The 27,804-nt window shown below is 42.1% G+C and overlaps 3 protein-coding genes across 5 annotated transcripts; 1 reads left to right on the top strand and 2 right to left on the bottom strand.

Moving 5' to 3' along the window:
* The first annotated feature begins 2,144 nt into the window (after window positions 1-2,144).
* Window positions 2,145-8,022, top strand: atf5a (activating transcription factor 5a). Its single transcript, XM_041894529.2, has 4 exons — window positions 2,145-2,635; window positions 4,027-4,281; window positions 4,599-5,862; window positions 6,153-8,022. Exons 2-4 carry the CDS (start codon window positions 4,137-4,139, stop codon window positions 6,340-6,342), a joined length of 1,599 nt encoding a protein of 532 aa, XP_041750463.1. The 5' UTR covers window positions 2,145-2,635; window positions 4,027-4,136; the 3' UTR covers window positions 6,343-8,022.
* Window positions 8,023-9,304: 1,282 nt separating this feature from the next.
* On the bottom strand, window positions 9,305-19,517 carry stk36 (serine/threonine kinase 36 (fused homolog, Drosophila)). 3 transcript variants are annotated; one of them, XM_041894526.2, is made up of 20 exons: window positions 19,178-19,517; window positions 18,894-19,034; window positions 18,679-18,756; window positions 18,413-18,543; window positions 17,765-18,014; window positions 17,433-17,526; window positions 17,122-17,282; window positions 14,870-15,036; window positions 14,514-14,652; window positions 14,269-14,385; window positions 13,910-14,086; window positions 13,608-13,699; window positions 13,394-13,457; window positions 13,195-13,305; window positions 12,712-12,786; window positions 12,510-12,627; window positions 12,147-12,273; window positions 11,801-12,053; window positions 10,441-11,475; window positions 9,305-9,987 (listed from the first exon to the last, which is right to left on the bottom strand). In XM_041894526.2, exons 1-20 carry the CDS (start codon window positions 19,259-19,261, stop codon window positions 9,889-9,891), a joined length of 3,513 nt encoding a protein of 1,170 aa, XP_041750460.2. In that variant the 5' UTR covers window positions 19,262-19,517; the 3' UTR covers window positions 9,305-9,888. The 3 variants fall into 3 exon arrangements, with proteins under 3 accessions (XP_041750460.2, XP_041750462.2, XP_041750461.1); XM_041894528.2 differs by having other exon boundaries at window positions 11,801-11,984; XM_041894527.2 differs by having other exon boundaries at window positions 14,514-14,649.
* A 3,138-nt stretch (window positions 19,518-22,655) lies between these two features.
* Window positions 22,656-27,112, bottom strand: c13h11orf53 (chromosome 13 C11orf53 homolog). The gene is made up of 5 exons (XM_041895332.2): window positions 26,974-27,112; window positions 25,815-25,915; window positions 24,137-24,179; window positions 23,553-23,857; window positions 22,656-23,180 (listed from the first exon to the last, which is right to left on the bottom strand). The coding sequence occupies exons 1-5, from the start codon at window positions 26,996-26,998 to the stop codon at window positions 22,764-22,766; spliced, it is 891 nt and encodes a 296-aa protein (XP_041751266.1). The 5' UTR covers window positions 26,999-27,112; the 3' UTR covers window positions 22,656-22,763.
* Between the last annotated feature and the right edge of the window lie 692 nt (window positions 27,113-27,804).

Raw genomic sequence — 27,804 nt, 5'->3', positions numbered from 1 at the left:
TCTCCATTATGATCGCGCTTAACTAGATTGCATCAGGTCGCTCTTCTACAACTCAACTGTGAACCGTCATGTGCGTTAGTACAGTGTTACAACTTCAAAGGATGTGCTATGATACTTGAAGGTTTAGTCTTATTTGGGACTGCAGGTGTAGAGAGGTTGTCTTCATCCCTTGGCTGTAATTAGGCTACTTGGGCTACTTGTCCCAATGAAACAGGGTGTTTCCCATACAGATTAAACCCCACTGACCTTTTTAAAGTTAGGCTACTTTAACTCTCTAGGTAGGTCTATAGTTTATGGGGAAGGTATGCCTTTAGATGACGTGAATAAATGATAACCTAAAAACAACCTCTAGACAACAATATAGGTAGGCTATGTGACCCAACATAATGTGGTAATGCTTAAAACAATTTCCCTGAATAGACTACATAAGGTGAGGATGATGTTTTCCATGTTGTTATTTTTATGTTTTTAGTTAAGACATCCGAAAACAAGGAGTCAACAAGCCTTAGAAATTGTACACAAACATAAACAATTCGCCTTATGAATGTGGCAAAAGAATACTGCAAAAATGACAACTTCTTTGAGCTGGTAGAGGGGAAACTTGGGTCGAGCTCGAGACAAGAGGAGAGAGGAAGGGAAATAGAGCAAGCACTGCAAATCCCATGGCAACAGCAACCAGAAAACACGTCTAAAATAGGGGGCAGTGTTCGCTATTACTATAGCAACAGGAAGACACGGCTCCTTCAATCAGCTTGTGGATTTGCTGAAAGGGGTGAAAAACAAGGCATTATTCTTTGCATAATCGTCATTAGCTGGATTTAATTTATCAGTGTATTAATTTGATTAGACCAGCTGTGTCTCCCAGGGCAAGCCTTTAGCCTTCTAAGTATCAGCCATAAACCTATGCCTAAACATAACCCCCATGAGATGCATGTCATCTTCATGTAAATTAGGATACTACCAAAACAAATAATTTAGCCTAACACTTATCGAATGTGGTTTGTCCTGTAGCTCATTTGGTAGAGCATGGCGCTTGCAACGCCAGGGTTGTGGGTTCGTTTCCCGCGGGGGGCCAGTATGAAAAATGTATGCACTCACTAACTGTAAGTCGCTCTGGATAAGAGCGTCTGCTAAATGACTAAAACGTAAATGTAAATGTAATGTTTGTTTACATCACACACCATAATCCAGTTACAGGAGCGCGTGTGCCAAGGCAGCAACAGGCAGAGCGGAGCAGGAGGTGCGAAGCGGAAGATTCCTTCAAGCCAACCCCCTACAGGCTAAATAAAATGTGCTGAAGATGCGATTAAATTAGTTGTTTCCATTTGTTATCGTTTAATCACAACAGGTTTACACAGCACCCTGTGGGTCTAGAGGTCTAGAATGTAAATTGGTCAACATTGGATACAATACTAGCCTACGCACGAACAAGGGATGGGGAGACTGGAGTGGTTGTTTTTCTTTGCCTGTTCTTCATTTACTCACCACCAAGCAATTTTCTAGAGCCTAGATAAGATAATTGAAATGGAATACAAGCTTTCTATAGATGTTTAATCGGTGTAACCTTATAGGCTCCTGCTTTTAAGTGTTATCTCCTTTTTGGATTTTGGGCTGCATGAAGAATTTCCCATAGCCTACATGCAATTTAAGGAATTTCTCAGACGTTCTTTGTAGCACATCTTTATGACAACGTTACAAACCAGGTATAATCCACTTTACGGGAGTAATTATTGGGCTACAATGTAGCCTATAGTGGAATCCCAATACAACATGCTAACACTTTTCAGAACAGAGATGATGTGCCGCAGCCGCCTCTTTGGAAACCTTCCACCTTCCTCCTTCCTCCGTTTACGCTCGGGATGTTGTTTACGTGGAACATGTGCACAGAGAGCGGTAAACTGAAAAACCACCGGGATGAATGCCTAGCACCGTGTAGCCAATCGGGCAACAGATCTATCCTTCCACAACCAATAGCGGAGCGACAGGTTCGGTGCATCCAGCGAATCTGCGCTCTGCCTGAAGCGCTGATGCAACTGAGTTGCAATAGCAACCAAGCATCCCCTGTATAGCAGATGGTGTCCTTCCTCGCAGCATGTAATGAAATAGTCCCCATGTAAACAATGAGGCGTATCAGTGTGTTTACGCCCTGTGGCATCAAGAATAAGTCACATTTTGGGCATCAGGCATGTTTACATTTTCTGTGCACCTGCTGTCATAGGGAACCAGCTATAGCCTGCATCCTCCTCCCACCTAAACATCAATATGCTTGTAAAGATCTCTCCACCAATAGCAAATATATTGAATAGATCTTCTTCAAGTCTCACACTGGAGCGTGCGCGGATGTCTTGAAAACAAGAGAAGGATGGAGAGAAAGAGGGCGGAGGAATCTACAGCATGGTTTGCCTGCCCGTGACGCAGCCGGTTGCTAGGTGTGAATGAACTGATGCTCTCGCTCAATAAATCGTCTCTCAGTCATCAAGTTCATCACAACAAAGAAGCAACAAGACTTCACTTCTGTCCCGGATTTTCCGAGAGAGAATGGCTTGTTGAATTTGAGAAGAACTCGGACCCCCGAAAGAAGCCGTGCTTTGCTCTTGCAACGCACCCCAAACTCACAACTTTCAGCAAGAATGGAGTAAGTGAAACTTGTTACATTGTATATTTTCTGAAGCGTTCGAAACTTTGTTGCTAGCCCACTCACTTGAACTGTTGTGCATATTACATTGTATCAGTTTGAGATACATTTAACTCAATAATGTAATCTACGTGTGGTATTTTTAATTGAACGTTTTTAGTGCTCATAATACCTACAGCGTTGTGGTGACTGCTGGAAACTTTGTCAACAACTACAACAATAAACAACATCAACAACAGTAATCACACCACAACAATACAAATAGACAGCCCATAAATGATTATTACAATGGCAGCAAAATGATAATTATAATAGTTTGTTATTATGTTATTGCTGTTAATATTTTTAAACACACTATTTTTGTGATACATGTACAGTATGGCCATTACTGTAAACTGTATTGGCGCAGTATATTTTAGTCTGTCTTGGCGAAAGGTGTTGTCAGATGGGAATAGGTTTCCATTAATTAAGCTGTTGTTATAGTTATACATCCTTTAGGCTAAGGTTCTTCTCTATTATTAATGATGGTCTTAAATGGTGCATGTGTAGGCTGATTGTTTAGAGGCCAATTAGATAGTTAACCATATTGATGAAGTAACGGTGTTCCAGATGAGTCTGGGTTATTCTAGAACATAAACAGGTATGCATTATGTCATTGGCTTAAGCCCACGTGTCTTGAATGCACCAAGTGCATCAACATAACCTTTGTGGTGTGGTTGGCGTGACAGCACACCTTCTGACTCTCAGTTCCTGTGAAGTTATTCTGACTTTGAGAGATCTTTTATTTCTGACGATTAAACCGTTTTTTTTTTTTTTGTACTGTTTGTCAGTGCACAGAATGTGCTAATATTGCTGTCTGTATTGTGGGTTTGGCTTGGGTTGTTATTGCACCATTATGATCTGAATCTTTAAGATTTTGTAAGGTCAGAGAGGTACGTTCAAAAAGCCAAGAACCTTAGTTGGGAGTGGGACCTTGAGGTCATGTGTTACCTGTACTAATAACAATATGATAACATGTAAAAAAAAAAAAAAAAAGTAAAAAAATGGCAATAGTGCAAAATTAGGTTATATTTCTATTTATTGTGATGACCTGCTATTCAAAATCACAATTTTAAAACGTAATATTGTAAGTGTTGGGCTTGCAAACCTGTTGAGGTGTTTCCCTATCTAACCACCTAGAGACTGAATGGGGTCAATCCCATATGTTTTCTTCTTGTTCCTTTGTTAAGTGGGACATCTATTCTTTTTGTATGATATGAGTGACCCATACTGTTTTAAGAAATGTCTCAGCCACTGTTTTTGTGTTGATGATCAGCAACCCAAAGTGTCAGTGTATACAGTTTTTAAGGACTCGCTTTAACACCTCCCTACTAATTCTTTACCTCCTATAGGTGTCATTATGCTCACCCAGCCCTGCTCACTGTGGCTCAACTCTCAGACCCCACCAACTCATATCGTACGATCGGACTAATCGGATTGAATCAAAAGCACAATAGACAAAATGATGGCAACGTCAGCAGCTCCTCTCTGGAAGACACTTCGCGTCTGCCCGGCAGACCCCCTCGCTCTCTCTCACCCACAGGCTAACCTCAGCCAATCACAGGGGTGCAGGGGGGAGGTGCCAGAGGAGAGCCAGCACTTAATTGGTGAGTTGCAGAGTACGCTTTTTTATTTTTCCACATTTCAGGTGGGCACCGCACTGCAGCACATTCGTTCTCCTTCGAACAGTGAGTAATAAAGTAGCTAACGTCTCAAGTTTTTTCCTGCTGAAATTAAGCTACGATTTAAGTTGTTTTCATTCACTTTAATGTTCAGGCTTTAAAATACAAACACGTTATTTGTTTTTCCATTATCAATATATACAATTTCATTACCATTGCTATGTAGTTGTAATTAATTACAATCAATTAACGATGATGTTTCTTGCATTTATGACAATTTTGTATTTTTCTTCTCTCAATAGGTGATGGTATCACGGACTGGATGACGGAAGAAGTCGATTTCTCCTCGTACCTCCCAAACCCTCACCCCTCTCCCTCCCCCAATTCCTCCCTTCCTCCCTCACCCCTCCAGCATGACATCCAGGTGCCCTCTGACTTGGAGGTCATGACTTCTCTGCTGCAAGAGGAACTCGCTCAACTGGAGGACTACTTCCTGTCCGAACCGCTGCCGGAGAAAGGACCGAAACTGGGAAAATGCGACAAGGGTCCACCGCCAGTGGGTCCCCACCAGTCATACTACCAGTTGCCCTTTCATGCGTCATCATACTCCACCTCCAACCAATCGGAACACAGCCCTCTACTTGTTACCCTGGCAACTGGGGAACTAGACCTGCTGAGCTTTTGCGGAGGCGGGCCCATTGGGCGATCAAAATTGCCTAGACACGCCCCTTACAGTTGTAGCAGTCGCCCCAATGTGTGTAGTCGCAAAAGAGTTTCAGACGGGGTGAGGGTGGGCGAGGTCTACGAGAATAGCATATGGAGTTCCAAAGGAAGTAACCCATCGGTGACTCTAAGTGGCAGTTACAGCTGTGTAGAGGACGAGCGGGTAGTCGGGAAAGGTTACTGTCTAGGCAGTGCAGTTGAGATTCGAAGATGCGCCATTTTACCCAAGGAAGAGAAAAATTGTCAGTTCGCAGAAGAGGTCATAGGTGTTGGAGGCAGCAAAGTTGTTGGTGTTGGCGGTGGGTATGGTGGCTTTGGCGGGCCGTTGGATATCCCACACAAGAAAGAGGAGCTGTTGATGTATGGCATGAGGGAGGTGAATGTCAGTTGTGGTGGTGGAGGATGTGCTAGTAGCAGTGAGATAGAATTGTTGAGTAGTAATGTCAAAGTTGGCGTAGTCAGTGAGTTGTCTTCCAAGATGTCCACTATTCCTTGGAAGACGGAGACCAGTGAGGGTTGTTATCTTCAGGCAGCGTCCCAATCAGAGGCCTCCTACCACCACAGCTTCCTAGGGACGGTCAGCGAGCAGGTCAAGGCAGAGGGTTTAGAGATGGGCCGTCAACATCATGACTTCCACTGTGGTGGGTTCTTAGAGGACCAGCAGAGCCCTGAGTGTCTGGCAATGGATAGGGAGGCTCTTGACAGGCAGGTGCTGTTGGGGTTGAAGGAGGACCCCTGTCCCCTCGTGAAGCCTGAGCTGAAAGAAACAATGCCAGGGGAGGTCCACCATCCGCCAGAGCGCAAGCAGAAGAAGAGAGACCAAAACAAGACTGCCGCTCATAGGTATGATGATTCAAACAAGCGCTTAAGGTGGTATTCAAACTTGAGATCTGCGCACTTGAATTTCTACGCAAGTCTCCCATTGACATCAATAAATGATGTTCGTGAAAGTCTGAGTTGTGTGCGCTTATCTCAACTCTGAATTGGCCGGTTTGTGGTTATCCAAAGTTTGTTCTATGACTGATTTGTTGAAACCATAACTAAATAGAACATTGCCACTGGCATTTGACTTTTATTTGGATTTCACTCTGATGAATCCTATCTTCTTCCCCTGCTTGACCCCACACCACCAGGTATCGCCAACGTAAAAGGGCGGAGCTGGACTGCCTTGAGGAGCAGCTACACGGTCTGGAGGGGCATAACCGGGAACTTCGGGACAAAGCAGAATCAGTGGAGAGGGAGATCCAGTATGTTAAAGACCTACTGATCGAAGTGTACAAGGCCCGCAGTCAGCGGCTCAAGCAACCGGACACCGACGCCTGATGATGAAGACAAGATGACGAAGAATTTCTGCAAGTAGATGTGAAGGAAAAATGACAGGGAAATGTTAAAGTTTTTCAATGTTTTGAAATGTAATATTACATTTTTGGGGCGGGGGAGGGTCAGGGTGGGGGGTGACAAAGGGGTTCAATTGCATGTTTTGATTATGTGATTTTTTTTTTTTTACGAGTCAAACAACTACTTTATACTTCCACTGTTTCGGCAATCGGCACTAACCAAGCAAGCCTGCACTGTGATGCTCTGTCTCAGCTGACAATCAATTTCTGAATGGGTTTCCTGTTGAATGGAGATGGGTTTGATTTCCACCAGTGGTGTGTTTTATATACTGGTTAGATTAATGTGATTCAATTAAGGCCTTACACTGGTCTTGATGTCAATAACTTAGCTACTGGTTCAATATACTCATTAGCTTTTAATCAAAAGACAATCTTTGTTTATTTGTGGGAGCTTTGCACTATTTGTATATTTTCCCAAATTATTATTCCAATAATTGAGAGCAAAGTAATATAAATATGAATGCAAAAACAGCCTTTAGGGAAGACTTAAGATTTTGTTGAAAGTGTTGTCCCCTTAGTTGCAAATTGCAATATGATACAATCAGTTTTATAGCTCAGGTTATGCAATTCATGCCCAAAGTTCTAGAAGTATGTAAGTTGGTAATTCTTGACTGGAGATTTTTTTGCATGGCAAAGACTTTCATGGCTACTAAAATTAGCGAGTTCTGTCTGTCTATATGATGCTATATAGCTACTGTGCACTGATTCCATAGCAGCCTCACATTCTATGCTCTCTCTCAGCAAATGCACTTGTCTCTAGCTCTTTCCTAGTCGTTTCTCTTCACTGGATTAGATGGTATAGGATTTCAGAAATCAACGTGGGACCCTCCGTCTCTTTACTTGCTGTAAAAGCGAGAAAAAAAAAAATCAGGGTTTGTGATTTTATATGGCGGGTATGCTTTTGTCTGATTTATAAATACTTTTTCAATTGTGTCTTGAAGGAGAGATGGTAGGTAGGTAGTCAGCCTTTGCTTTTTTTCTAAAAATAACAAAAAAACTATTTTTCACTAGAAAGTTTGTGATAGCTTTTCATGTTCTTTCCCGCTTTTGTCTATGAGGATGCAGTGTCAATTAATTTAGTATAAACTTGTATTTTATAATTAGGTACAATTCTAAATGTTTCTAAAAATGGTCAATCTGCTTTACGCAAATGTTACAATATATCATCTTTAAATTTGAAAATTAAATTAAATAGGAATTAATCCAATTGAATTGCTGTTGCTTTTTTAATGAATTGAAGTTGAAATGCAATAACTCTGAAATGTCTTAACATAATGTAATTATTTGTTATCAATCTTTTGGATGAATGAGTAGGACACTGCAACTTTTTCAAATATGGTCTGTTATCTTGGCGATATACAATCATGTTTCTGAAATACAGCTTTTAATGCAATGTGTATTAATGTCATTTTGTGATATTGAGATTCTATTACTTTCAAAATTAAGCCTCACGCCATTCAGCAACACGATTACGACCAATAAGTTACACCAGATAAAATAACCAAACATTTAGTAATTTTGAAATAATTCCAATGTTTCCTCTCAATATATTTCCTTTGTGTTACATGTCATTCGTTTTATTCAAATAAAGTGATTTGTGTCTACACAGTAGCCTAACAGTTTATTCTTGTTTTGAGCTCATCTCCGTTATGCATGGGTAATTTCTGGCGAAAAGCCAGGGGAGATTTAGCCCACATAAACGAAATAACGGATAGATTAGGATACTTCTTGGAACTGCTTCGAAATGAGGCATTAAATTTTTTTTTTATGCATAGCCTATGTTGTTGTCTTTTACAAAGCGTGGACTGTTGTACAGAATCTGGCTTGATTTCAAATCTATCTTAACGTTTTATTGCTTTATCAAGCTGCTCCTCGGCAGGAAAGGCCAAAAACACCCGTCTATATTTTTGTTATGGAGGGCAAGCAATTTTTAGACGCGACAGGATTTGCTTTGACATACATACCTGTAGCATATACATTTATACATTTTTCAAACAAGTGCAATCATTGACCAAGTATTCACTCTCGGGCATGTCATTTTCTGTAGAAACAAGACAAGTTCTAAGTGGTGTAGACCTACATATCGAAAACATTATATGCGAAAAATCCCAACATGTCATTTTACATGTAAAATTGTGTTATTACATACATATTAAACTGTCAGTTCAACGTTTTTTTTATATGGGACGAGCATGAAATCAGGCACTAGCCTACTCCACAACAAAAATACAATTATCATTGAAGGTGTGTTTCGACTCTTTATCAGTTACATTATATCACACAGCCTAGGACCAAATGTTATCAAGCATATAAATGTTCAACAATTTTGATGTTCTGCATCCCAATATTTTATCTCCTCAAATGGATGTTTTAAGGGGATGCATCACACTCAAATATATTGTTTTATGTACACCGGGGGAAAAACATTTACTTGGACAAATACTAATTTGAGACATTTTCACAAGAGACCTTATGCCCATCTAAAATGTAATTGGATCATACGAAACATTTTTGTGCCACAAGGAAATCCGCAACATGATCTCTCTTCCTGCTAATTGCTGCAAACTGCACTTTGTCAAGAGAGTTGGACAACCAACATGTGTAATGCCAATGTTGTAAATCCCTTTACATGGATACATGAATGATATTCCGTCTCATAAAATGGGCTAATTTAAAATTTGACATCTTATTAATGCAATAAAAATAAACAGATTTTTTAGAATATTATTTTGAAAACTCGCTCACTTGGCTACCTGTATTGTTTTTGTTTTAAAATTTAGTTATTTTACTTTGTTAAATTATGAGTCGAATGAATGAATTTATAGTTTGTGTATATGTCATTTTTAAGATTGGCTCAAGAGCAGGTTAGAAAAAAACTATCACAAATGTAGTACTCATCATTAGAATGGCACAGGAGGGTTTATTAATACCAGTGCATAACAATTCAAAAGTCTTCCTCAAGAATTACTTGAAAACCATATTTTTACATTGTTAAACAAAATCTATCAATTTCTGATAGGCCTACACTACATGTTTTAATTAAATTCAAAGCATTACAAATTACATTAGAAACACTCAAAAAACTTGACTTGCATCGTACAACTCCAGACCTCATTGTGCCAGTTAACGCTATACAGGCACTTAGAACATATTGGCCAAACTAAACAAATAAATTATGCTCCTTTCAATTCAAGAGAGTAAAACATGTTAACAAGTTATCCCAACTGACAAATGACAATCCCTCAATGTAATGAAGTTTGCTTTTATCTTTTAAAACAAAGACATCAAATATTGATGGCAATCATTTTATAAACCAGCGCGCTGCACAGATGGGTTATGGATAGAGGATACAGCATCCGGCATCCAGCTTATACATTGAATCCCAGTATTAAGGCAAAAGCAGACGGGCTGATCCACAAGACTGATTTGACCAAATAGACACACACTATTCTCTCACCCACTGCACTGGCCTTCATAGCAGCTTGATGATCTGACAGTAGTCACACTGTGGAGGTGCTACATGCTGTGAAGCCTGACGAAGTTTCTCACGTGCATCAAGGGACAGCAGAGCCTTAAGACACAGATGAGAGAGGTTGGAATATGGTCTGAGTAGAGAGACAGAGTGTGTATGTTTGTGTATGTGTTAGAGAGAGCGAGAATGTGTGTGTGTGTGTGTGTGTGAGAGAGAGTGTGAGTGTGTGAGAGAGAGAGTGTGAGTGTGTGTGTGTGTAAGCATGAGAGTGGGAGAGAGTGAATGTGTGTGTGTGAGCAGACATGCAGTGTTGCATCCAGAGTTAAATGACCCAAGGCAATGGTGAGTTAAGAAAGTTTTGGTGTTCAATCATGACATGAGATATGGCAACATACAAGAAACTCAATAAATTATATAATAGAAAGACTGATAAATAAATAATGTTTGTGTAAGCAAGGGGTTCTGAGGGGATAACAGTCGACATTTGACCCACTCCGACTAAACTTATATTTATTTCAATGTCTACCCCTTGGTAATATCACCCTCTATTACCTGTCGTAGTGCGTCCTGTTGGCTGTATAAGCCCAGGGTAGTGACGGCCGCTCGTTGGACTGCATGCTGGGAGTCGGTACAGGCGGCCTGTAGGAGGAGGAGGGGCACGTCTCCCTCCAGCAGTGAAGCCACACCCCCTTCCACGGCGGCCATGTTGCCAAGGGCAGCGCAGCAGTGGCGGCGTGTCAGCGCATCAGGGTCCGTTATGAGGGAGAGTAGCTTGGTTGTTGCCCCATTGGCTTCCTTCACCCATCCACTGCCATCCTCCTGGTCTGCTACTTGCTGTTTGAGTGTTGTGGATGAGTCTCCTCTAGCTCCTACCAGGGACTGGGAGGACACAGTCTTGTCTGGCTTGCCCTTCTTCCTGTCCCGGGCTGTAATACGGGCAATACTGGCCTCTCTCCCACTGGCTCTCCGTGTTCTAAACCCTGCCTTTCCGATGAGCCCCAGCCAATTACCCACGGCCCTGCAGGCCATCCTCCGTACGGACGCAGAGGGGTCGTGGAGACAGCCAATTATGTCTCTGAGGATGGCGGGTTGCAGCCGGGTCCGTTGTGGGTCACTTGTGGAGGGAGGATTAGGAGGTGTAAACGGGTCCAGGTTACCTAGCAGGCTACAGGCAGCAGATCTGACCCTGTCGTCTGGGTGAGCCAGGGCCTGGTGCAGGGGAGCAGTCTCCAGGTGGAGATGAGGGGTGGAAGGTCGGGACCTGGGGGAGCAGCGGGCAGCCTGGGACAGCAGGGTGAGGAGCTCCACGGCCGACCCCCACAGGGCTTCACTATCAGGCTTTAGCAGGGCAGAGAGAAGGGAGCTGGCAGTCCTAGACACAGACACTGGGTGCCCAGCCTGGTCCCTGGAGGCTGGGGCCTGGTCTCTTCTATCCTCCTTGGGGTCACTGCTGGGTGGAGAGAAGAAGCCTTGGGCCCTGGTAGCTGCTGTGAAGCAGGGGACAGAGCGGCTGGGGTCACACAGCAGCAGGCGACACAGCAGAGAGAGAGGCAGTTCCAGGAGAGACGGAGGAACGGACTGGACAACCTGGTACAGAACAGAAAAAAAAATAAACACACACAATCCAGTTCAACCGTCAAAGACACCAGACATTGACATTGAACAACACAATGTTCTCCCAATGGTGCCAAGACAGCAGTGTGGAGGAATAGCAGTTGTGGGATGAACCTGATGTGTGACTTGAGCAAGAGTTATCTTAAATTGCATCATAAAAACGGTAAGGTCACTCGGTATGTCAGACAGACATGTCAACAGAGAGGGAGATCAATTAAGAGTGGGGTCTTTGCGCATTGTCAATATATACTCATACATCCAAAGGCTTAACAATGTTCTTGTAAGGGGAGAGCCTGACCTGCAGCAGGCCAGAGACAATGCCAGCGCTGTGGTACAGCTGGAGTAGTCTGTCCATCGTCTCTGACGACAGGTCCAGGGCAAAGGGGAAACACAGCAGGTGGCAGCTCAACACTGATAGGCTGTTCACACTGGAGTCACCACCCCAAAGCTGGCCGTGAGTCTCCTCAGACGGCCTGGAAACACTGGAAGAGACGAGGCACTCTCCACATATCACCACCGTGACAGTATGGCAGTGATTGACTGTTGGTATGCTACAAGTATTCATGGGATAATCACAAGTGGATAAGAAGATGTGTTATGCGAGAAGACAGCTAGAGGGAGAGAGAGATGGAGAGGTCACTAACCAATCAGTGGTGAGCAGGTGGCCCAGGGTGAGTATACAGTTTGTGTCGCTGTCTGAGAACAGGGGAACACAGCTGTACGGGTCCCTGGTAAGGACAAAAAGGGCGAGGGACAGGAACACATACAGTCCTGATGGGAGAGGAGATGGAAATCGTTTATGTTAGAATGGTGAGAGAAAGCATGTAACATCGCGCTCAACCTAAAACTTGTCCAAAACAGAATTCCAGACAATATTTTTGTTGTTGTTTAATGTTTTTTTTTTAAGCAGGCAGGGAAACAGATTACACAGACGTTTCCATTTTAGCCTTCTTCATTGTGTTAAATGTTGGTGAGAGACCAACATTATCAGGTGGTCTAGTTTATACCGTTTGAGGAGCAGAACTCTGTTTTGGCTGATGTCTTCTCCAGTGAAGTACCAACTTTCGCCCATAGGAGGCGCAGAATGCTTGGATCCAAAGAAGCAGAGTGTGGAGGGTTTTCATTCTGTCCAGAGAATAAAGGGGATATATTTTTTTATGGATCGAAATATTCTGGTCATTGACAAATCTGTATGCAGGCACAACTAACCTCAGTTAGGGTGTGGAGAACCAATGACAAGAAGCCATCACAGAACCCCCAGCCTGGTGGTAACGGGACGCGTGGCTGGGAGAGGGAACATTTCAGGGAACAGTCTAGTCAGACACAACAAATCCTTTTTTTTTTTTACATTGCAAAACTATTTAAATAAATAAATAAAGCTGTCATACAAATAATTTGTATAAAATCCATATGTAAAATATTTACACATAACACCATTCATTTAATTTTTTTTACATTTTAGTCATTTAGCAGACGCTCTTATCCAGAGCGACTTACAGGAGCATTTAGGGTTAAGTGCCTTGCTTAAGGGCACATCGACAGATTTTTCACCTAGTCGGCTCGGGGATTAGAACCAGCGACCTTTCGGTTACTGGCACAACGCTCTTACCCACCGAGCTACCTGCCGCCCATTCATTCATACACTCATATTAGTACATTAGTTACGCAATTTAATAGACACACATAGCCTACCTCATCAGAGTCTGAGAGAAGCTTGTTGAGCTGGGCAGTGATCCTGTCCATGCTAACATCCACAGAGACTCCACACTGGCTGAATATGGCCAAAACGGCTGCTGCCAGAGGCTAGATGTGAGATGGAGAAAAGGAGTCTGTTCAGAGCCAATTCAACATGACTAGCCTACTGCATTTCTTTGAGTGGTTTCATACTTACTGCCAAAGGGTTAGGGTCAGGCCGAAGCAGAATCTTGAAAAAAGGCATGGCGTAATCTTCCAGTCTACAGTGAGAAGAGGTTTTATGTGTCATATGACATTGAAATATTGTTAAGCATTATGTAATTTTAAAACTATGACCTCTTAACTATGTAAATGTACTAAATACACCCATTTTAAACCACTAAGAGGGGAGAAGAAATGAAGAAACAAACTTGTTCTCTGCTTGTTGCCAGTCACAGTTCTTCTCCCAATAGTTCAAGAGTAGAACAATCACTTCCCCCAGTACTGTCACACTCCACGGTTGCTGATGAAGATTATTAACATGAAGAGAGAGACAGAAAAAGAGAGTTAGCAGTTGAGGGGATATCCACCGAAATGAACATTGCTATTTCCTTACGGGCACATATTTACTTGAATAAAACAGTCATCAAATAGTTTTCTCCCAATCTCATTGCATTATTGAAGACCAAGTCCAGATCTATGAAAATATTGTCGATAATGTCACCAAATTAACCTTAACGACGACTGGATTCTCCACAATATCCCGGACCAGGTTGAACAGGAAATTAGGTAGTCCAACTTCCTGTCTGAGTCGATGGGAGTCCTCTGAGTCAGAGGTCAAGATCAGGTTGGACAGGACCTTCAGCGGCTGACGGATTTGACACGCCCCCTCCAGGATACCATCCAATAGCTGACCAAGAAGACAGGAACACAGGGTTTATGTCAAATAATACATTTGAATAAACGTTATTGATCCTCAGAGGGGAAATTGGATTTGTCACCAGAATAGAAGACATACAGGGACATGTCTTTACGGTGGCATTGAATTCAATTAACTTGATTCTACTGTAGTTGCCTGTGAGTAGTAGTTACCAGAGTTTTGGATGTCAGCAACTTCTCTTTCAATCGAGGTATGATTTGAATGGTTTGGCCGCTGGAAACAGAGGTCTGCTGGATCAACCTCTCCCACTCCTCATCACTGTCAACATCCTAACAAAAAGTGGTAAAGACCCAACAATGAATTACAAACCATGATAAGCTGAAGCAAAACTCATAAAACCCTATCCTAGACTTTTGTCTCTCAAAGAGCACTTCTCTCCAGCAGCAGTGACACTAACCTGGCTGTGGAGCCTCACAGCACTCAGGCTGGTCCTGGCCTGGCCCCTTTCCTCAGTCTCAGGTCGCCTCAGGGCCTGTCGGGGCCCAATCTCCACAGAGGGGAACTCCTGCTCGTAGTCCCGGCTGATCTGACCCCTGCTGGGAACACGGGGAAAGCCCTTAACATTTACATAAAGACTTTTACAAATTAGTAACGTTTCAGCTTCACAGCCTTTGTCAAAGCTTTGAACATTTACGATGCACCTGGAGAAGCAACCCTCAGATGTGCGAGTGCCTTCCATTGATCATTTTCATAGAACACACCTGTCTGTCGGGAGTAGACTGCTTGGAGTTTTAAAGTCTCACCACACTGTACCTGTTAGTGGATCTCTCACTGGCAGACTGTTTCGGGGTAAGACTCAGATTGGCGGTTAATTGTGACAGATCTTGATCCAAACCATCTGAGGGAGCCACCAGGCTGTCTTTGGACAGGGGCTTCCTTGAAGGTGCCTGACTAGATGATTCAGTCTTTCCGTTTCCCACCTGAGCATAGAGTGTAGATGAGTGTGAAAGTCATAGTGAATAGAACATCTTGTTCTTCCTTTCCATTTCTATGTACTGTACGCTCATGACTAAGACACACACAATTATGATACACATGATACTTTACTTTTACAACATTTCTGGCCTGATACTGTGTGTTGATTCAACAGCTTTGTCTGTCACTTTGTGCCCACCGTGCTTGACATTAACCTTCGGACAAGTAGGACAGATTTTTTACTTGTTCGAAAGCTCAAGTCACCCCCCATAAAAAAGGTCTGTAACACAATTTTTACAGCATTGTATGATGCAAGGAACCACTTTACAAAATAAAATGCATTATTATCATTATTATTATTACCATCGAAAACTTGGCAAAAATGTAGGCTTCACTCTGCCTATCAAAATACAACACTGCCCCTTTAAGGCTCCCCTGGTGGATGGTTGGCCACCCTAAAGGCGTCCACATGCTTCCCAGTTCGGTAGAGTTTGTGTATATATAATGACGACATTTTGTGAAATTGTTATTCGTTTTGGACTTCGGTGAGGGTTTTCTCGGCTTATCGGGCACACAAAAACAATTTGGAGGCAAGCCGAAGTCTACGCCCCTTCGTCGGTGTTGGTCAACAGTAGGAACTCTTCAATAAAGTCTTTGTTGTCGTTCAACGAGAGACAACTCGTTTTCATGCATATTTTTTCATTGAAAAATACTGCACCAAAAATCTTAGTTACATGTAAAATTCTGCAACTAAGATCTCTTTGCAAAAACGTCAAAATGAATGACAGATTTGAGTTATCTTAAATTAATTCTGACTATTTTGAAGAAGTGTTTACTGGCTACGCCATCTCAAAATGGACAAACAGTACTATTGCCACTTTTTTCTAGTTTTTCAAGCAAATGTCTTTTAAGGGAGTATGCAAGCACACTCGTTCGGTTAGGCTAGGCGCCAGCCGAACTGAAGCATGCTGACACCTTAAGTAGCCTATAAAATATTGCAACACTACAATTACAACTAAATACTTTTTATGTCTTTATAAAATAATTCCCTCATTCAATTAATCAAGGATCAAATGGCTAAAGTAGGCTACTTCAAAGCAAGGTATCCTCATAAGGATAAAACATTCTGAAACTCCCAAAGCCACCAACCGTTAATAAATTAAAGCAATAGCCGCGTGTGGAATAGATGATAATTTCAGCACTGTTTTGATTGGGACAGCGCCATCATTTGAGACAAGCGTGGGGACTGGGGACTCGTCTTGACAGATCAATCAATGTCAGACTTTAGTTTTCACTGAATCTCCGTTTGGATATTTGGTTACAATTAGGTCAGGAAAATTTTAGCTTAATTGAGGTGAGTGCTTATGATCATCTTTAGTCTAGTTTGCTCATCTCAACAAGTGGATTATTTTTCTCTTCACTTGCGTAGTAGCCTTCTCCCGACCAAAAACCCATGACATGTCTGATAGACTAATCAATCAATGTGATTTTGTTTAACCGAATCTCTGTCTGTGTATTTGGTTCATTGATATCTAGATGGGCAAATAAGTGGAGGTGATAGCTCATCTATTTGTTGTCTCATCTATCACTGATAAGAAACATTTGCTAATGTAACCTTAAATCAAGTGTAGGCAATTTGCAATTGACTCACGCATATGCAACTCCGAAAGCCTGCAGAGTGTGTGCAATATGAACCCGAGACACATGCTTTTAAAAATCTAGATTGCTATTATTTTCTGTGCCTATCATGACATAGTCCCAATTTAACACCATACTCATAGAAGGGCTTACGACCAACTGGTGCAACCGGCCCCTGTGATTGAAAAAGACTGCTTGTTCCTTTCAATGCAAAACAATTCTACTCCGATGCGCTCTGCTGAAATTGGGAGAACAGTGCGCATCCGGATGACACTCTGATCCAATTTCTGATCGGAGTAATTGTTTTGATATTGTGGTTTTTGTGTGATTTTTTTTACTTGTCCATTTGGTCAACTTCAATCTTTAGTCTGCTTGCCCTGCTATTTTTTTCCCCCACTTGTCCCAGGCAAGCGGACAAGCGTTAATGTCGAGCTCTGGCCCAGTCTGCCCACCTGTCTGCTCCTCTTGTCCCTCTGTTCCCTGGCCTTGCGCAGTAACCTCCCCTCTCCACCATGTGGCGCTGCTTTCTGTGCTGCCTGCTGGAGTTTACGAGTCTGCAGGTCTAGGCTGGGGGCCACTGTCAGCGGGCTGGATGCAACGGGGTCTGAGAGAACTGCAGAGAAAAACAACAACAACAACACAAGGAACAACACAAAGATATCAGAGGTCTGTTCTAGACGAGGTCTCTATGTCTATTATAGCAGTCTGTTCTTTAAAGAGGTTTATTATAAAAAATAGAATGTAGAATTAAAAAGGGTCTTACCTAGAACTCCATCAGCAACAAAGGGGTGTTTTAGGAGGTGTGGCCACGACAACCTCTTCTGTGGGTCTTTGGTCAACAAACCCTTCAGGAAAGTCTAGCATGGAAAGATTATAAACAAGCCATGTGGTGATGGGACTCTAAATATGTTAATGATATCTTAATTAATATACATAAACTTAAAATCACTAGTTTCAATTCCAAATTGAATCACACAAACTAAATGTTTCACTATTAGTTTCCCTATTGTTTCACTGTGAAACATAGCATGATTCAGTTTGTATTTCAAGGTAAAACACTGGATTAATTCAGAGTTAACAGGGACTCTGTAGTACCGTGCAGGTCTGGCTCATGGTGTCCGGCCACTTGACAGGGTCTCTGACTATGAGCTGGACCAGCTGAAAGATGGAGTTTGTGTAGAAGGGTGGCGCCCCCGTGTGGAGCTCATAGAGGATGCAGCCCAGAGACCAGAGGTCGGCTGTGTGGTCGTAGGGCTTCTCCTCTACCAGTTCTGGGGACATGTAGAGGGGCGTCCCCTTGATGGAGGTCAGGACCAGGGTGGACACACTCATGGCTCTAGCAAATCTGGAGGATAGGACACACACAGGCACAGTTAAAGGCAGACAGACTCACTATAGGGTATAATTAGGCATCATTCTCCACTTGAGTTTCCTTTACGCATCCATATAATAAAGTGTGTGCCCTCATCAGTGAGATTTCTATAACTGATTGAATCAAAATTCAAAAAGGCACTCACACATCTGAGATGTCTGTTGCAGGTGCATGGTAACAATGAGATTACTTGAAAGTAAAGAGAAACCCGAACACTGTTCTTGCCAGTATCACTGTTTTTATTAAAGCTTACGTTTTGGCCTGTTGGCCTTCGTCAGAGCTTTTCTTAACGGATTGAATGTCACAGCTTTCAACACCACAAAGTTCTCCTTCAACACAAAGGCTGTCCTTTCAGCACCAAATACACTCACCCAAAATCACACAGCTTCACCACCCCTCCTTTGCCCAGCAGAATGTTCTGTGGTTTCATGTCACGGTGGAGAATCCGATGGGAATGCAAATAATACAAGGCAGAGACCAGCTGGCAGGCAATCTCACGGACCTTCGCATAGGATGAAAAATACATGCATGAATATCTGCTGTTTGATCAATAATAGGTTTTATTTTACGGTACTTTGCCATTCTTATTGTAATACGTTGAGAAATAACCTACTACATTATGAGTCAATGGCTTTACCTGGCTCTCAGGTAAGTTCCCATCATCTTCAAGGATCTGGAACAACTCTCCCTCTGCATACTCAGTCACAACAACAACCTGCCATGAATAGACAGCATTATCATAATGTTATCAATGTAATTACAATGTATTGTATGCATGTATCTTCCATGCTAAGTAATAATGTAACGTATAAGTGATGACATATATGTAGGAGAAGACAACAGCTTACATACCTCTCTTTCAGTCTCAAAGCTGTCCAATAGCAGGACAATGTTTGGATGTTGAAGTCCCCTCATGATGTCAATTTCTCTTTTGAGATTGCGCAGCTCCTTTTCAGAACGGCCCACCTTGGGGATAAACTTTAGTGCCACGACCTACAATGGACCAAAACAAAATGGATACGCAATGAATGGTTGCACTCCAAGCTCTCGGATGGCAGTCAAAGCTCAAGTTAACGTACAGAAGAAAAGTCAGTGTGTAACGTTAATATTTTCCTAATAATATGCAATATACTCACTTGGCCACTGAACTTTTTACGTCCTTTATACACTCGTCCAAACGAGCCCTCTCCTATCATCTCCAAAACGTGATACAAGTCCATGTTGAAGAGTGTTTGAGATAACTTAGCTAGCTCACTAAACGACGTTAACGTTAGCTAGCGAAACTTTGTTCATGTCGACGTTATCCCTCGAAAACTGATAGAGCCTAGCTAATGAGGTGATAAACGTTTGTCGCAGAGACTAGTTATTTGAAGGACCTTAACATATATTTAATTTGAGCTCCATGAGTATAAAATATATGAATTTGTTATTTTTCTGCAATGAAGTGCTAACTTGCTAACCAATGTGCAGAGGAAAGAAAACAAAGAGCGCTTGACAACCTGTTGCGTCTAAAGAAAGCCCCGTTTTAAAACAGTCTCACAAAGAAACATAGGGACACTACTAATTATTATTACTACATCGCATAAATTGTTTCATTACAAGTTATTATATTTCTTCATAAAATACTTAATTACGTAACTTTTAATGGTTTGTGTTCAACCGTAACCTATATATTTGAGGCAGGCTACTGAGAAGACAGCAAATTTAACATGGGTCCTTAGCCTAACAACTGATTTTGCGTCCCAGTAACCGATGCTTTTAGGTGGATTTGGGCCATAGACATATAATGGATAGATGGATGGGAAAAAAGATAGATAAACCAGAGTTTCTAAACCATATTTGGATAAACTACGGCTCTGGATGATCAACAGCAACAACAACCTTTTTTTCAGTTTCATTTTATTGACTTTAATTCTTAATCTATAAAAAAGTAACTTTTCTCTCTCTCACACACCCACACACACACCTCAGGTTGGTCTCCAGACACAGAATGGGGCACAGAACAGAGTGCGCCCAGCCAGCCACCATCTCCCCGCCACCCTCTACAAACTCTGTATTTAAACATGACACATGCTCATGCTTGACACATTACATGTATAAAAAGAGTTGACCCATAATAGCCTGTGCTACTTAGGTCAGGGCATCCACTGTATTGTAGAGGTCGATTCAGTACGGTTTGAGTACACAGAGGTATCATATTGAGTGACATTTGTATAAAGCGATATGTAAGTGGGATCCACAGGGTCGGAGTATTCATGTAGTGAGGAGGGGAGATGATGGGTGCCCAAAGGATTAATATTCTCTGGTGTGCAGGCCGGAGTCCGAGTCTCTAACGATGACCAGGAGGCCTGCAACAAAACATGAAAAGATTACGTTCAAGAGAATATGATTCCAATGGTACCCTTTTCATACATAAGACGCCGCTACAGTAATGGGTCAATGGGTCAGAAGCGTATGTACCTTTTCAGACAGTAGAATTCTGCTCCGTATAGAATATTCGGTATTGTTTCCCTGACAACAATAAATGTTACTTATTGATGTGCTGTTGTGTTGCTTTTCTACTGTTTTTTTTATTATTTTAATGGTAGGGTAGATATGTGTTTTCTTTCTACTAAATGTATTGGTAAGTCTTTGTTTTTAACAAACTTCAAAGTACTTTTCTTAGGCGCGAGAGATAATTTGATTGACAGCTCTGGTTGCCTAGTGATGGACGTTGCCCCCCTTCAGAAGTGGCATTCCTTTACAGACAAGTTACATGCCTGTTCAGTGGCGCTTCGAAACTACAGTATCTCGAGAGAAGGTTTCGTGGCGGTATTTAAAAATCCGTAGTGTATACTTTCAGACAAACAAACATGCCATAGCCGAGGCGCTTTCAAGGCGCCACATTCCATATGTCTGAAAGGGGTATTCAAGACTCGGGGACATTCAAGGAGGCTATTTAACACAGTCCTAGCCATTTAGGAAGATACTCCATTAGCCTACAGATAGAACAGGAAATAGGTATGGATCCATGTTGATATCTTTGCAATAGATCCACCACATAAGGATTTAAGAAGATTTAAAAAAAAAAAAAAACAGGGGAGGAAGCTAAAAGATATCACTGTGTGAATGTCCATTATGCGTACCTGTCCTTCCCTATTGTCCTGGTGGAATATATTTCCAAGGGACCAGGGCTGTTGATGAGTGTAGTTGCAGGGTTCACTGTAGGCTGCAGGTTCAGTCTGTTGAGCTGCGCTGAAGTTATCACTGTATAATGAGAGACACTCCGTCCCATAGTCCCTGGAGTTGTCTTCACAGGGCCAGGGTTGTGCACTTGGCTCTGGCACCAGACTTAAGAAAGGTGTGGCGACAGGGTCTTGATACCAAGAGTTTGCATATTCCTGTAAGATATCAAAAATGGTTTACTTTACACAAAATCGGATGTAGAATATACCACCTAGTAAGGTGCATTGTGAAGATGATCTTATCTTATGTTATGCACTTAACTTTTTAGCAAAGTAATTTAATGTGGAGATGATGATGGTGTGTGTGTGTGTGTGTGTGTGAGAGAGTGAGTGAGAATGTGTGTTTTTTCTCTGGTTTTGGAACGAAGGATCTCAGTTTACCGATGACAATTTCATTTGACGAGCTCTGCGCTTTTTCAGCAATTCCTTTACGGTGATCTTCACCCGAACACCTTCGTAGACCTTTGGCTTTTCTGTGTCAAGGAAATTTGTAAATTAATACATAAGAAAATGGCTTTGCCGCGGTCTAATTGCGTAAAATGGATAGGCTATGTGCGTAATTTATATTTGGCGCACTTAAATCCTTCATTGGTGAATATGCCGCCAGATTTATTGTCTACCGAATCTTAACATTAGGCTACACTTCCGTAATTTCCTGCCAATTATCCATTTAAATGAGTTTGAGCATGAGAATGACAACGTCCTCAACTTATTTTATTTCACTTACTTACTTGCTGTTGTTTTTTCAGCCAACCAATACACAGCTATCAAAATATAAAATAACTCACCGCCTGACATTTTGCTTGGAGACACAAAACTGTGAAGACAGCAGTGCAAAGCCGATCAGTTGGAGGATTCAGTCAGTGGACAGCGGCAGGGTGCTGGATCAACTCACTCAATGGAAACAGACGAAACACGAGGTAGGACCTCCAAACGTGGCTAAGACGTGAACCAGAAATACAGGTCAGTTGTATTTCTTCTGTTTTTACTTCTGCGTTTTGTGATTCATATATACAGTGTACAACCTTGTCGTCATAACGATTAACAATGATTTTGGGGTATGCATTTGAATATTCAAATATGCATCTCAAAAACAGAAGCGTTTGTGCTGGTCTAAGGCGACCTCTACTGTCTCATCCATGTAGTTACAATGCTCCCAAAAGAGGTAGACCTAATGATGCATTTTCATACAAGTTTTTTGAATAATGTTTTTAAATGGTTATAAAACACACGCATGCACACACACAGAGTTATAAAACACAGACACAAATATATCCCAATCAAAGATTTATATCTGTATTTTAACATTTGCACAATTAAATGTTTATATACAGGTCAAACAGAATACAAAGTATATAATTATATTGTATAACAAAACAACAAACCCACATTCACCCTCATTCTCCGTGGTAGTGACTCTGTAGTGAACTGTACTGTATCTATCCATTAATGTCCACAATGACATGTCAGTCCATGTCTCAGTCAGGGTCCATGCGTATCAATAGGCCTTCCTGGGTTCATATGGCAACCAAGAGCCAGTCCCATCATCCTTGGCCCACGAGGCATCACTGAGGGGGACGGCTACACTGCCAGGGTCCTCAGAGGGCACAGGCGATACCTTGACCCCTGGAGGCTCCCCTGGGGACGTCAAATATGTGTAACTGGAGGGGTAGCTGGATGAGGGGCTGTACGAGGCACCAGGGTAGTGCACCTCTTCCAGGGGGTGTAGGGAGTAGGGCTGGGAGCCGGACAGGGTGGATCCTCCACTACGGCCGGGGATCAGCCGATAGAGGGAGGGGCTGTCGGGGTCAGCAGAAGCCAGGCCAGAGGAGGCTGTGGTGGGCATGGGGCCCTCGGAACACAGGACCTCACCCTGGCTCACTGAGTGTCCGTCAGACTGCTCCCAAGAGTCTCTCTTTTGAGGGAAGACATGAGAACAGTGAGGGGAAGGTTAAGAGAGCAACACACAGATCTACTGTATTCACATAATACTCAGTGTTTCTGCTAGAGCTAGTGGAAGGGATATAATGCTCTTTCACATGACAGAGGTTGTGATGATAAAACAAATATGAAAGTAATGGATGAGCATTTGAGGACTGACTGGTGTCTTTTACAACCTAAAAGTCTTACACTTGACTGACCGTAAGGGAGACCTTCACGTTTTCTAAGACAGCGGCTCAAATGCACTGTGACACACTAAAGGAAGACTCTCTCACTCTCTGTCTCTCTTTCTTTGTATTCTTTTTCAGACTGTCTCTATAGCAGTTGAAGTGAAATGTGTTTGTACCAGGAGGAGATTTGATGATTCCCCAGGGAGAGGTGGCAGCAGATGAGGTAGAGACGAGGTGGGGAAGAGGGATCCTCCGCTGGTAGAGAAGGCTGTGGGACCACGGTAGTCCCCAAATGACTCAGGTGCATAGTAGCTGTCAATATAGGCAGGGTAAGTGGAGGGGTGGTCGTAGGAGAGGGCCTTACCCCCCAGGGCTGAGCTGTAGGGGTCTGAGGAGTACTGCTTAGTGGACGGGCTGAAGTCTGAGTCAGTCAGGTAGGGGGGCCTCCGCATGCTATAGTAAGCAGGAAGCATATGGGATCCTGTAGAAAGAGGCTAGAGGTGAAGCTTCCAGTATAACAGTGGAATCCCTCCCCCTCAATAATATATACCATTTAGCAGATCATTTTATCCAAAGCGACTTAAATTACAGTGTGTCCACACATTTTAGTGTATGTGATCCCAGCCAGACTTGAACCCATGACTAGCACCATGTTCTTACCAACTGAGCTAAATAGGAGCAGGTATCCCCACATACTGTATGCTGTTGTAAAAACTTCAGCCATAGGGAGTATTACAATAGGATCCAACAATAGACTCACCTGGCATCTGCACAAAGGCTGCCTGGGAATTACTTGTCCCAGCCTGCTGATGAGACAGAGACTAATGGTTACTACCTACCACACTGGCACCACTTTGTGTGTGTGTGTGTGTGTGTGTGTGTGTGTGTGTGTGTGTGTGTGTGTGTGTGTGTGTGTGTGTGCGGGTGCGTGCATGCGCATGTGCATTATGCAAAACACTGCACTGAACTTGGATCAAGCACACAATTCTGGTGAGACGGAGTGAGAGGAAGTAAGCAATGAGCATGAGAGAGAGGGAGAGAGAGAATGTGAGAGACTGAGTGAGACCGAGGGGGAAGGGAAGGAGGAGGGATGGAGGGCAGGCAGGCAAATGTTGTGGGCAAAAATTTGAATTTAATTTGCCAGATCGCCATTGGGATGTGCCCTACCCCATCCAAGTGCCATTTCCCTAGTGAGTACACATTGCTTGCTCTTTTGGGTTTTAGGCTGGGTTTCTGTATAAGCACTTTGTGACATCTGGTGATGTAAAAAGGACTTTATAAATACATTTGATTGAAACACAAACTAATACACTACAGCACAGATAGAATACAGAGCCAATACTGACTGGGGCTGATGGCTGAGAAGACATCACACCTGCAGAGTTGGACTGGTTTAGTTAATTATACCACACCTATCTAAACACTATATGAGAGTTAAATGGACTTGTATTTTCCAATTACTCTGAGCAGCAATGCACTGGCAAAATGACCCCGGTCTTTCATTCCGTTTAGAATAAATCAATTTGACCTTCCAGTGAGTGAATTTAATTGAAATCACCACCAAAATTCTCCTTCACACAGGTTTAGTTATTTTTCTAAACTGTTTGGATGGTATGATTACAGTGTAATAGCAGAACTAGGTAAATTCCCTCATGCTCTGCTGCATGAACCATTGATATAGTTTCACATAAACTGTCATAAGACACACATGTGAACCAAGCTTTTCAGGCAGCCAACAATGATCAACCATTTATTTGTATTCTATTCTCATAGATGTGTGTGAACCAAGCTTTTCAGCCAGCCAACAATGACCAACCATATCTATGAGAATACAAATATATGTCAATTGACAATACATCAGTTTATTTAAACAGTCCCCATTCCCATTGAGAGCTAATGAAAAAGAGTCGAGCTCTTTGTGATCAGAGTCATCAGACTGACCTGTCCCCAACAGAAAACGAGCAGCCATTTTATGATTTGGTGGTGGCTGATAAAAGGAGCTTGTTGTCTTTCCCTGTTTGTTCTAGGCCTGGGTTTAGATATGGCCTAACCTCAGCTTAACTGTCTGGGGCTCAACAATGGCTCGCTTGTCTGAAATGATCTGCTGGGGAGAAGGCTGGTAGCATTGGCAGGTGTGTCTGATTTCAGGATTCTGATAGGTGACCTGCTAGTGCTACAACAGAAAGCCCAGCAGGGATGTAGCCTACTGTCAACTGAAGCCTGTTGGGAGCACACACTTTCACTCTCTCTCACACACTCTCTCCATGGGTATTTCCTTTGTGTGGTCGGTGGTGGTCGTGTTGATTGTTTAATTGAAAGAAAGACGATACAGAATGTAAACAATCTGAGAGGCTACTAGGGAGCGAAAGACAGAAAGGCAAAGAAAAAGAGAGAAAATGGATGGGAACAAAAGAGGACAAGCCAAAAAGTAAACTCACGTTGAACCTGGGAACACTTGTCTGTCTCTGTCTCTTCTCTGCCAGAAGGTCTTTGACAGTGTGTTTGACCCTGACACCCTGGTACACTCTTTTGGAGTACTCTGCAAAGAAACCACGGGAGAGTCAAAACCTTCTGTTTATCCCGAGAATATAAATAGTGATCATTGTTATGATAATGTTATTAAGCATTTGACCTGTATGTATTTGTCAATATATTCGTAGCCTACCAGGCAGGATATTCACTCTCTCTCTCTAGACACATTGTACAATCAAATGAGACATTAAAAGAAAAGGAAAATCCGCTCATTCTAGTAGCTCCGATTTAATAATTTCGACAGCAAGGTGTCTTCATCAGGGTTTCAATGAGACAACATGAGTATTATGCAAGAGCTGTGGGGCTATATAATAATTTGTTTGGCAACATATTTTCCTCAGGACTGTAAAAAGAAAAGATATGATACAGAAAGTCCCTATTTGAGATCTTATATCAACATTGGCTACAACGTGCATTGGCATTGTCCAATCTGCAGTTATTTCATCCCTCTAGTTTCCATACCATGAGATCATGGGAGAAGTTAGATGGAACCCACAATGCCATTTTATTTAATTTCAGATAAAAGCATTTTAGAAAATACAGTCTAGAAGAAGCAAGATACGCCTAAACAATGATATAACAGTGATGTCTGCAGTCATTCTAAGAAATGGTAGGCAATGTCATGCTACTCAGAAGTGTTAAACATCCATAGAAAAGTGTTATGGAGAAGAAATTGAGAAATAAATTAAATATTGACATGGAAAATGTCATTTTGATTTATTCAGTTGGTTAACGATAAGCCCTAGTGACGTTAACTTAAAGATGACCATATAGCAGTACTATAATATGCTAAACTACCTACCAAAGATTTTAAGGCATTGAACAAATGCCATATAGGCTAATCCATCAGGACACAAAAATACGTGTTGTTTTTCCTCAGTTGTTACTAAACATGGCTTCAAAAGTCTATTAAATCTATAAAAAGGACTTAGCCAAAGCTCTTTTATACGGCCACTAAACGTTTGTATTTATTTTGAAAACGTTGTACTATTCTTGTTTTAAGATGTTTTGTACAAAGGCCTTTCCATGTTGAGATGAGACATGAGAAAATATACTATACCGTACCCTCCATGAACGCACCTGCTTCCATCGTGTAGGCCTAGTTGTCCACACAAGGATCTTAAAGGGTATTTACTCTCTTAATGTCTCCAGGAGTTGAAGTGAACAGTGTTCATTATACCAAACTTTAGCCCCTTACAAACGAACTCTGTTCCATTCCCATAGAAGTTCAGATGTGATAGCCCAGTCATAGCAGTGCCTCTGAGGCAGTCTTTTTGCTTTGTGTAAATGCAAATTATTGGCTGGACGTTTTTTAATAATTTGCATCATTATTCCAGATTAGACAGAGAGAACCTACCTTACCCATCATACTGATGCAGGGGGATGTGTTTTGGAGATGATGATAAGGATGATGATGGTGGTAATAATGAGGAAGACGATGAGATCGGTAAGAGAAAGAGGAGGGCAACAACTTTCGTGATGATGATGATGATGATGATGATGAATACTACTACAACATCAACAGGAACAACAACAAAAAAAGCCCTAGCTGAAAGGTGAGGCTTGTTCACCTGTCAAGCTACAGTATATCTCACAAAGCCAACTTGTTCTAGTAGAGGGGGTTTCCCAGGACTCAAACTGCTGTATGTGGGTAGACCTGATGACCCCACACTGGGTAGGGGATTAGTCAGGTGTCCAACATGAATCTCTGGGAAAAGTCCTGTGTGCTTTATTATGTAAAATGTATGCATGCATGACTGTATTTCGCTTTGGATAAAATGTTGTCTTCTAAATGGCATATATTTTATCATTATTATTATTATTATTATTATTATTATTATTATTATTATTATTATTATTATTATTACTGTAGATTTATTTACTAGGATTTATTAA

Source organism: Coregonus clupeaformis, chromosome 13 (assembly GCF_020615455.1).
Source record: "Coregonus clupeaformis isolate EN_2021a chromosome 13, ASM2061545v1, whole genome shotgun sequence".
Taxonomy (NCBI): Eukaryota; Metazoa; Chordata; class Actinopteri; order Salmoniformes; family Salmonidae; genus Coregonus; species Coregonus clupeaformis.
This window is presented reverse-complemented; position numbering and strand designations above follow the sequence as displayed.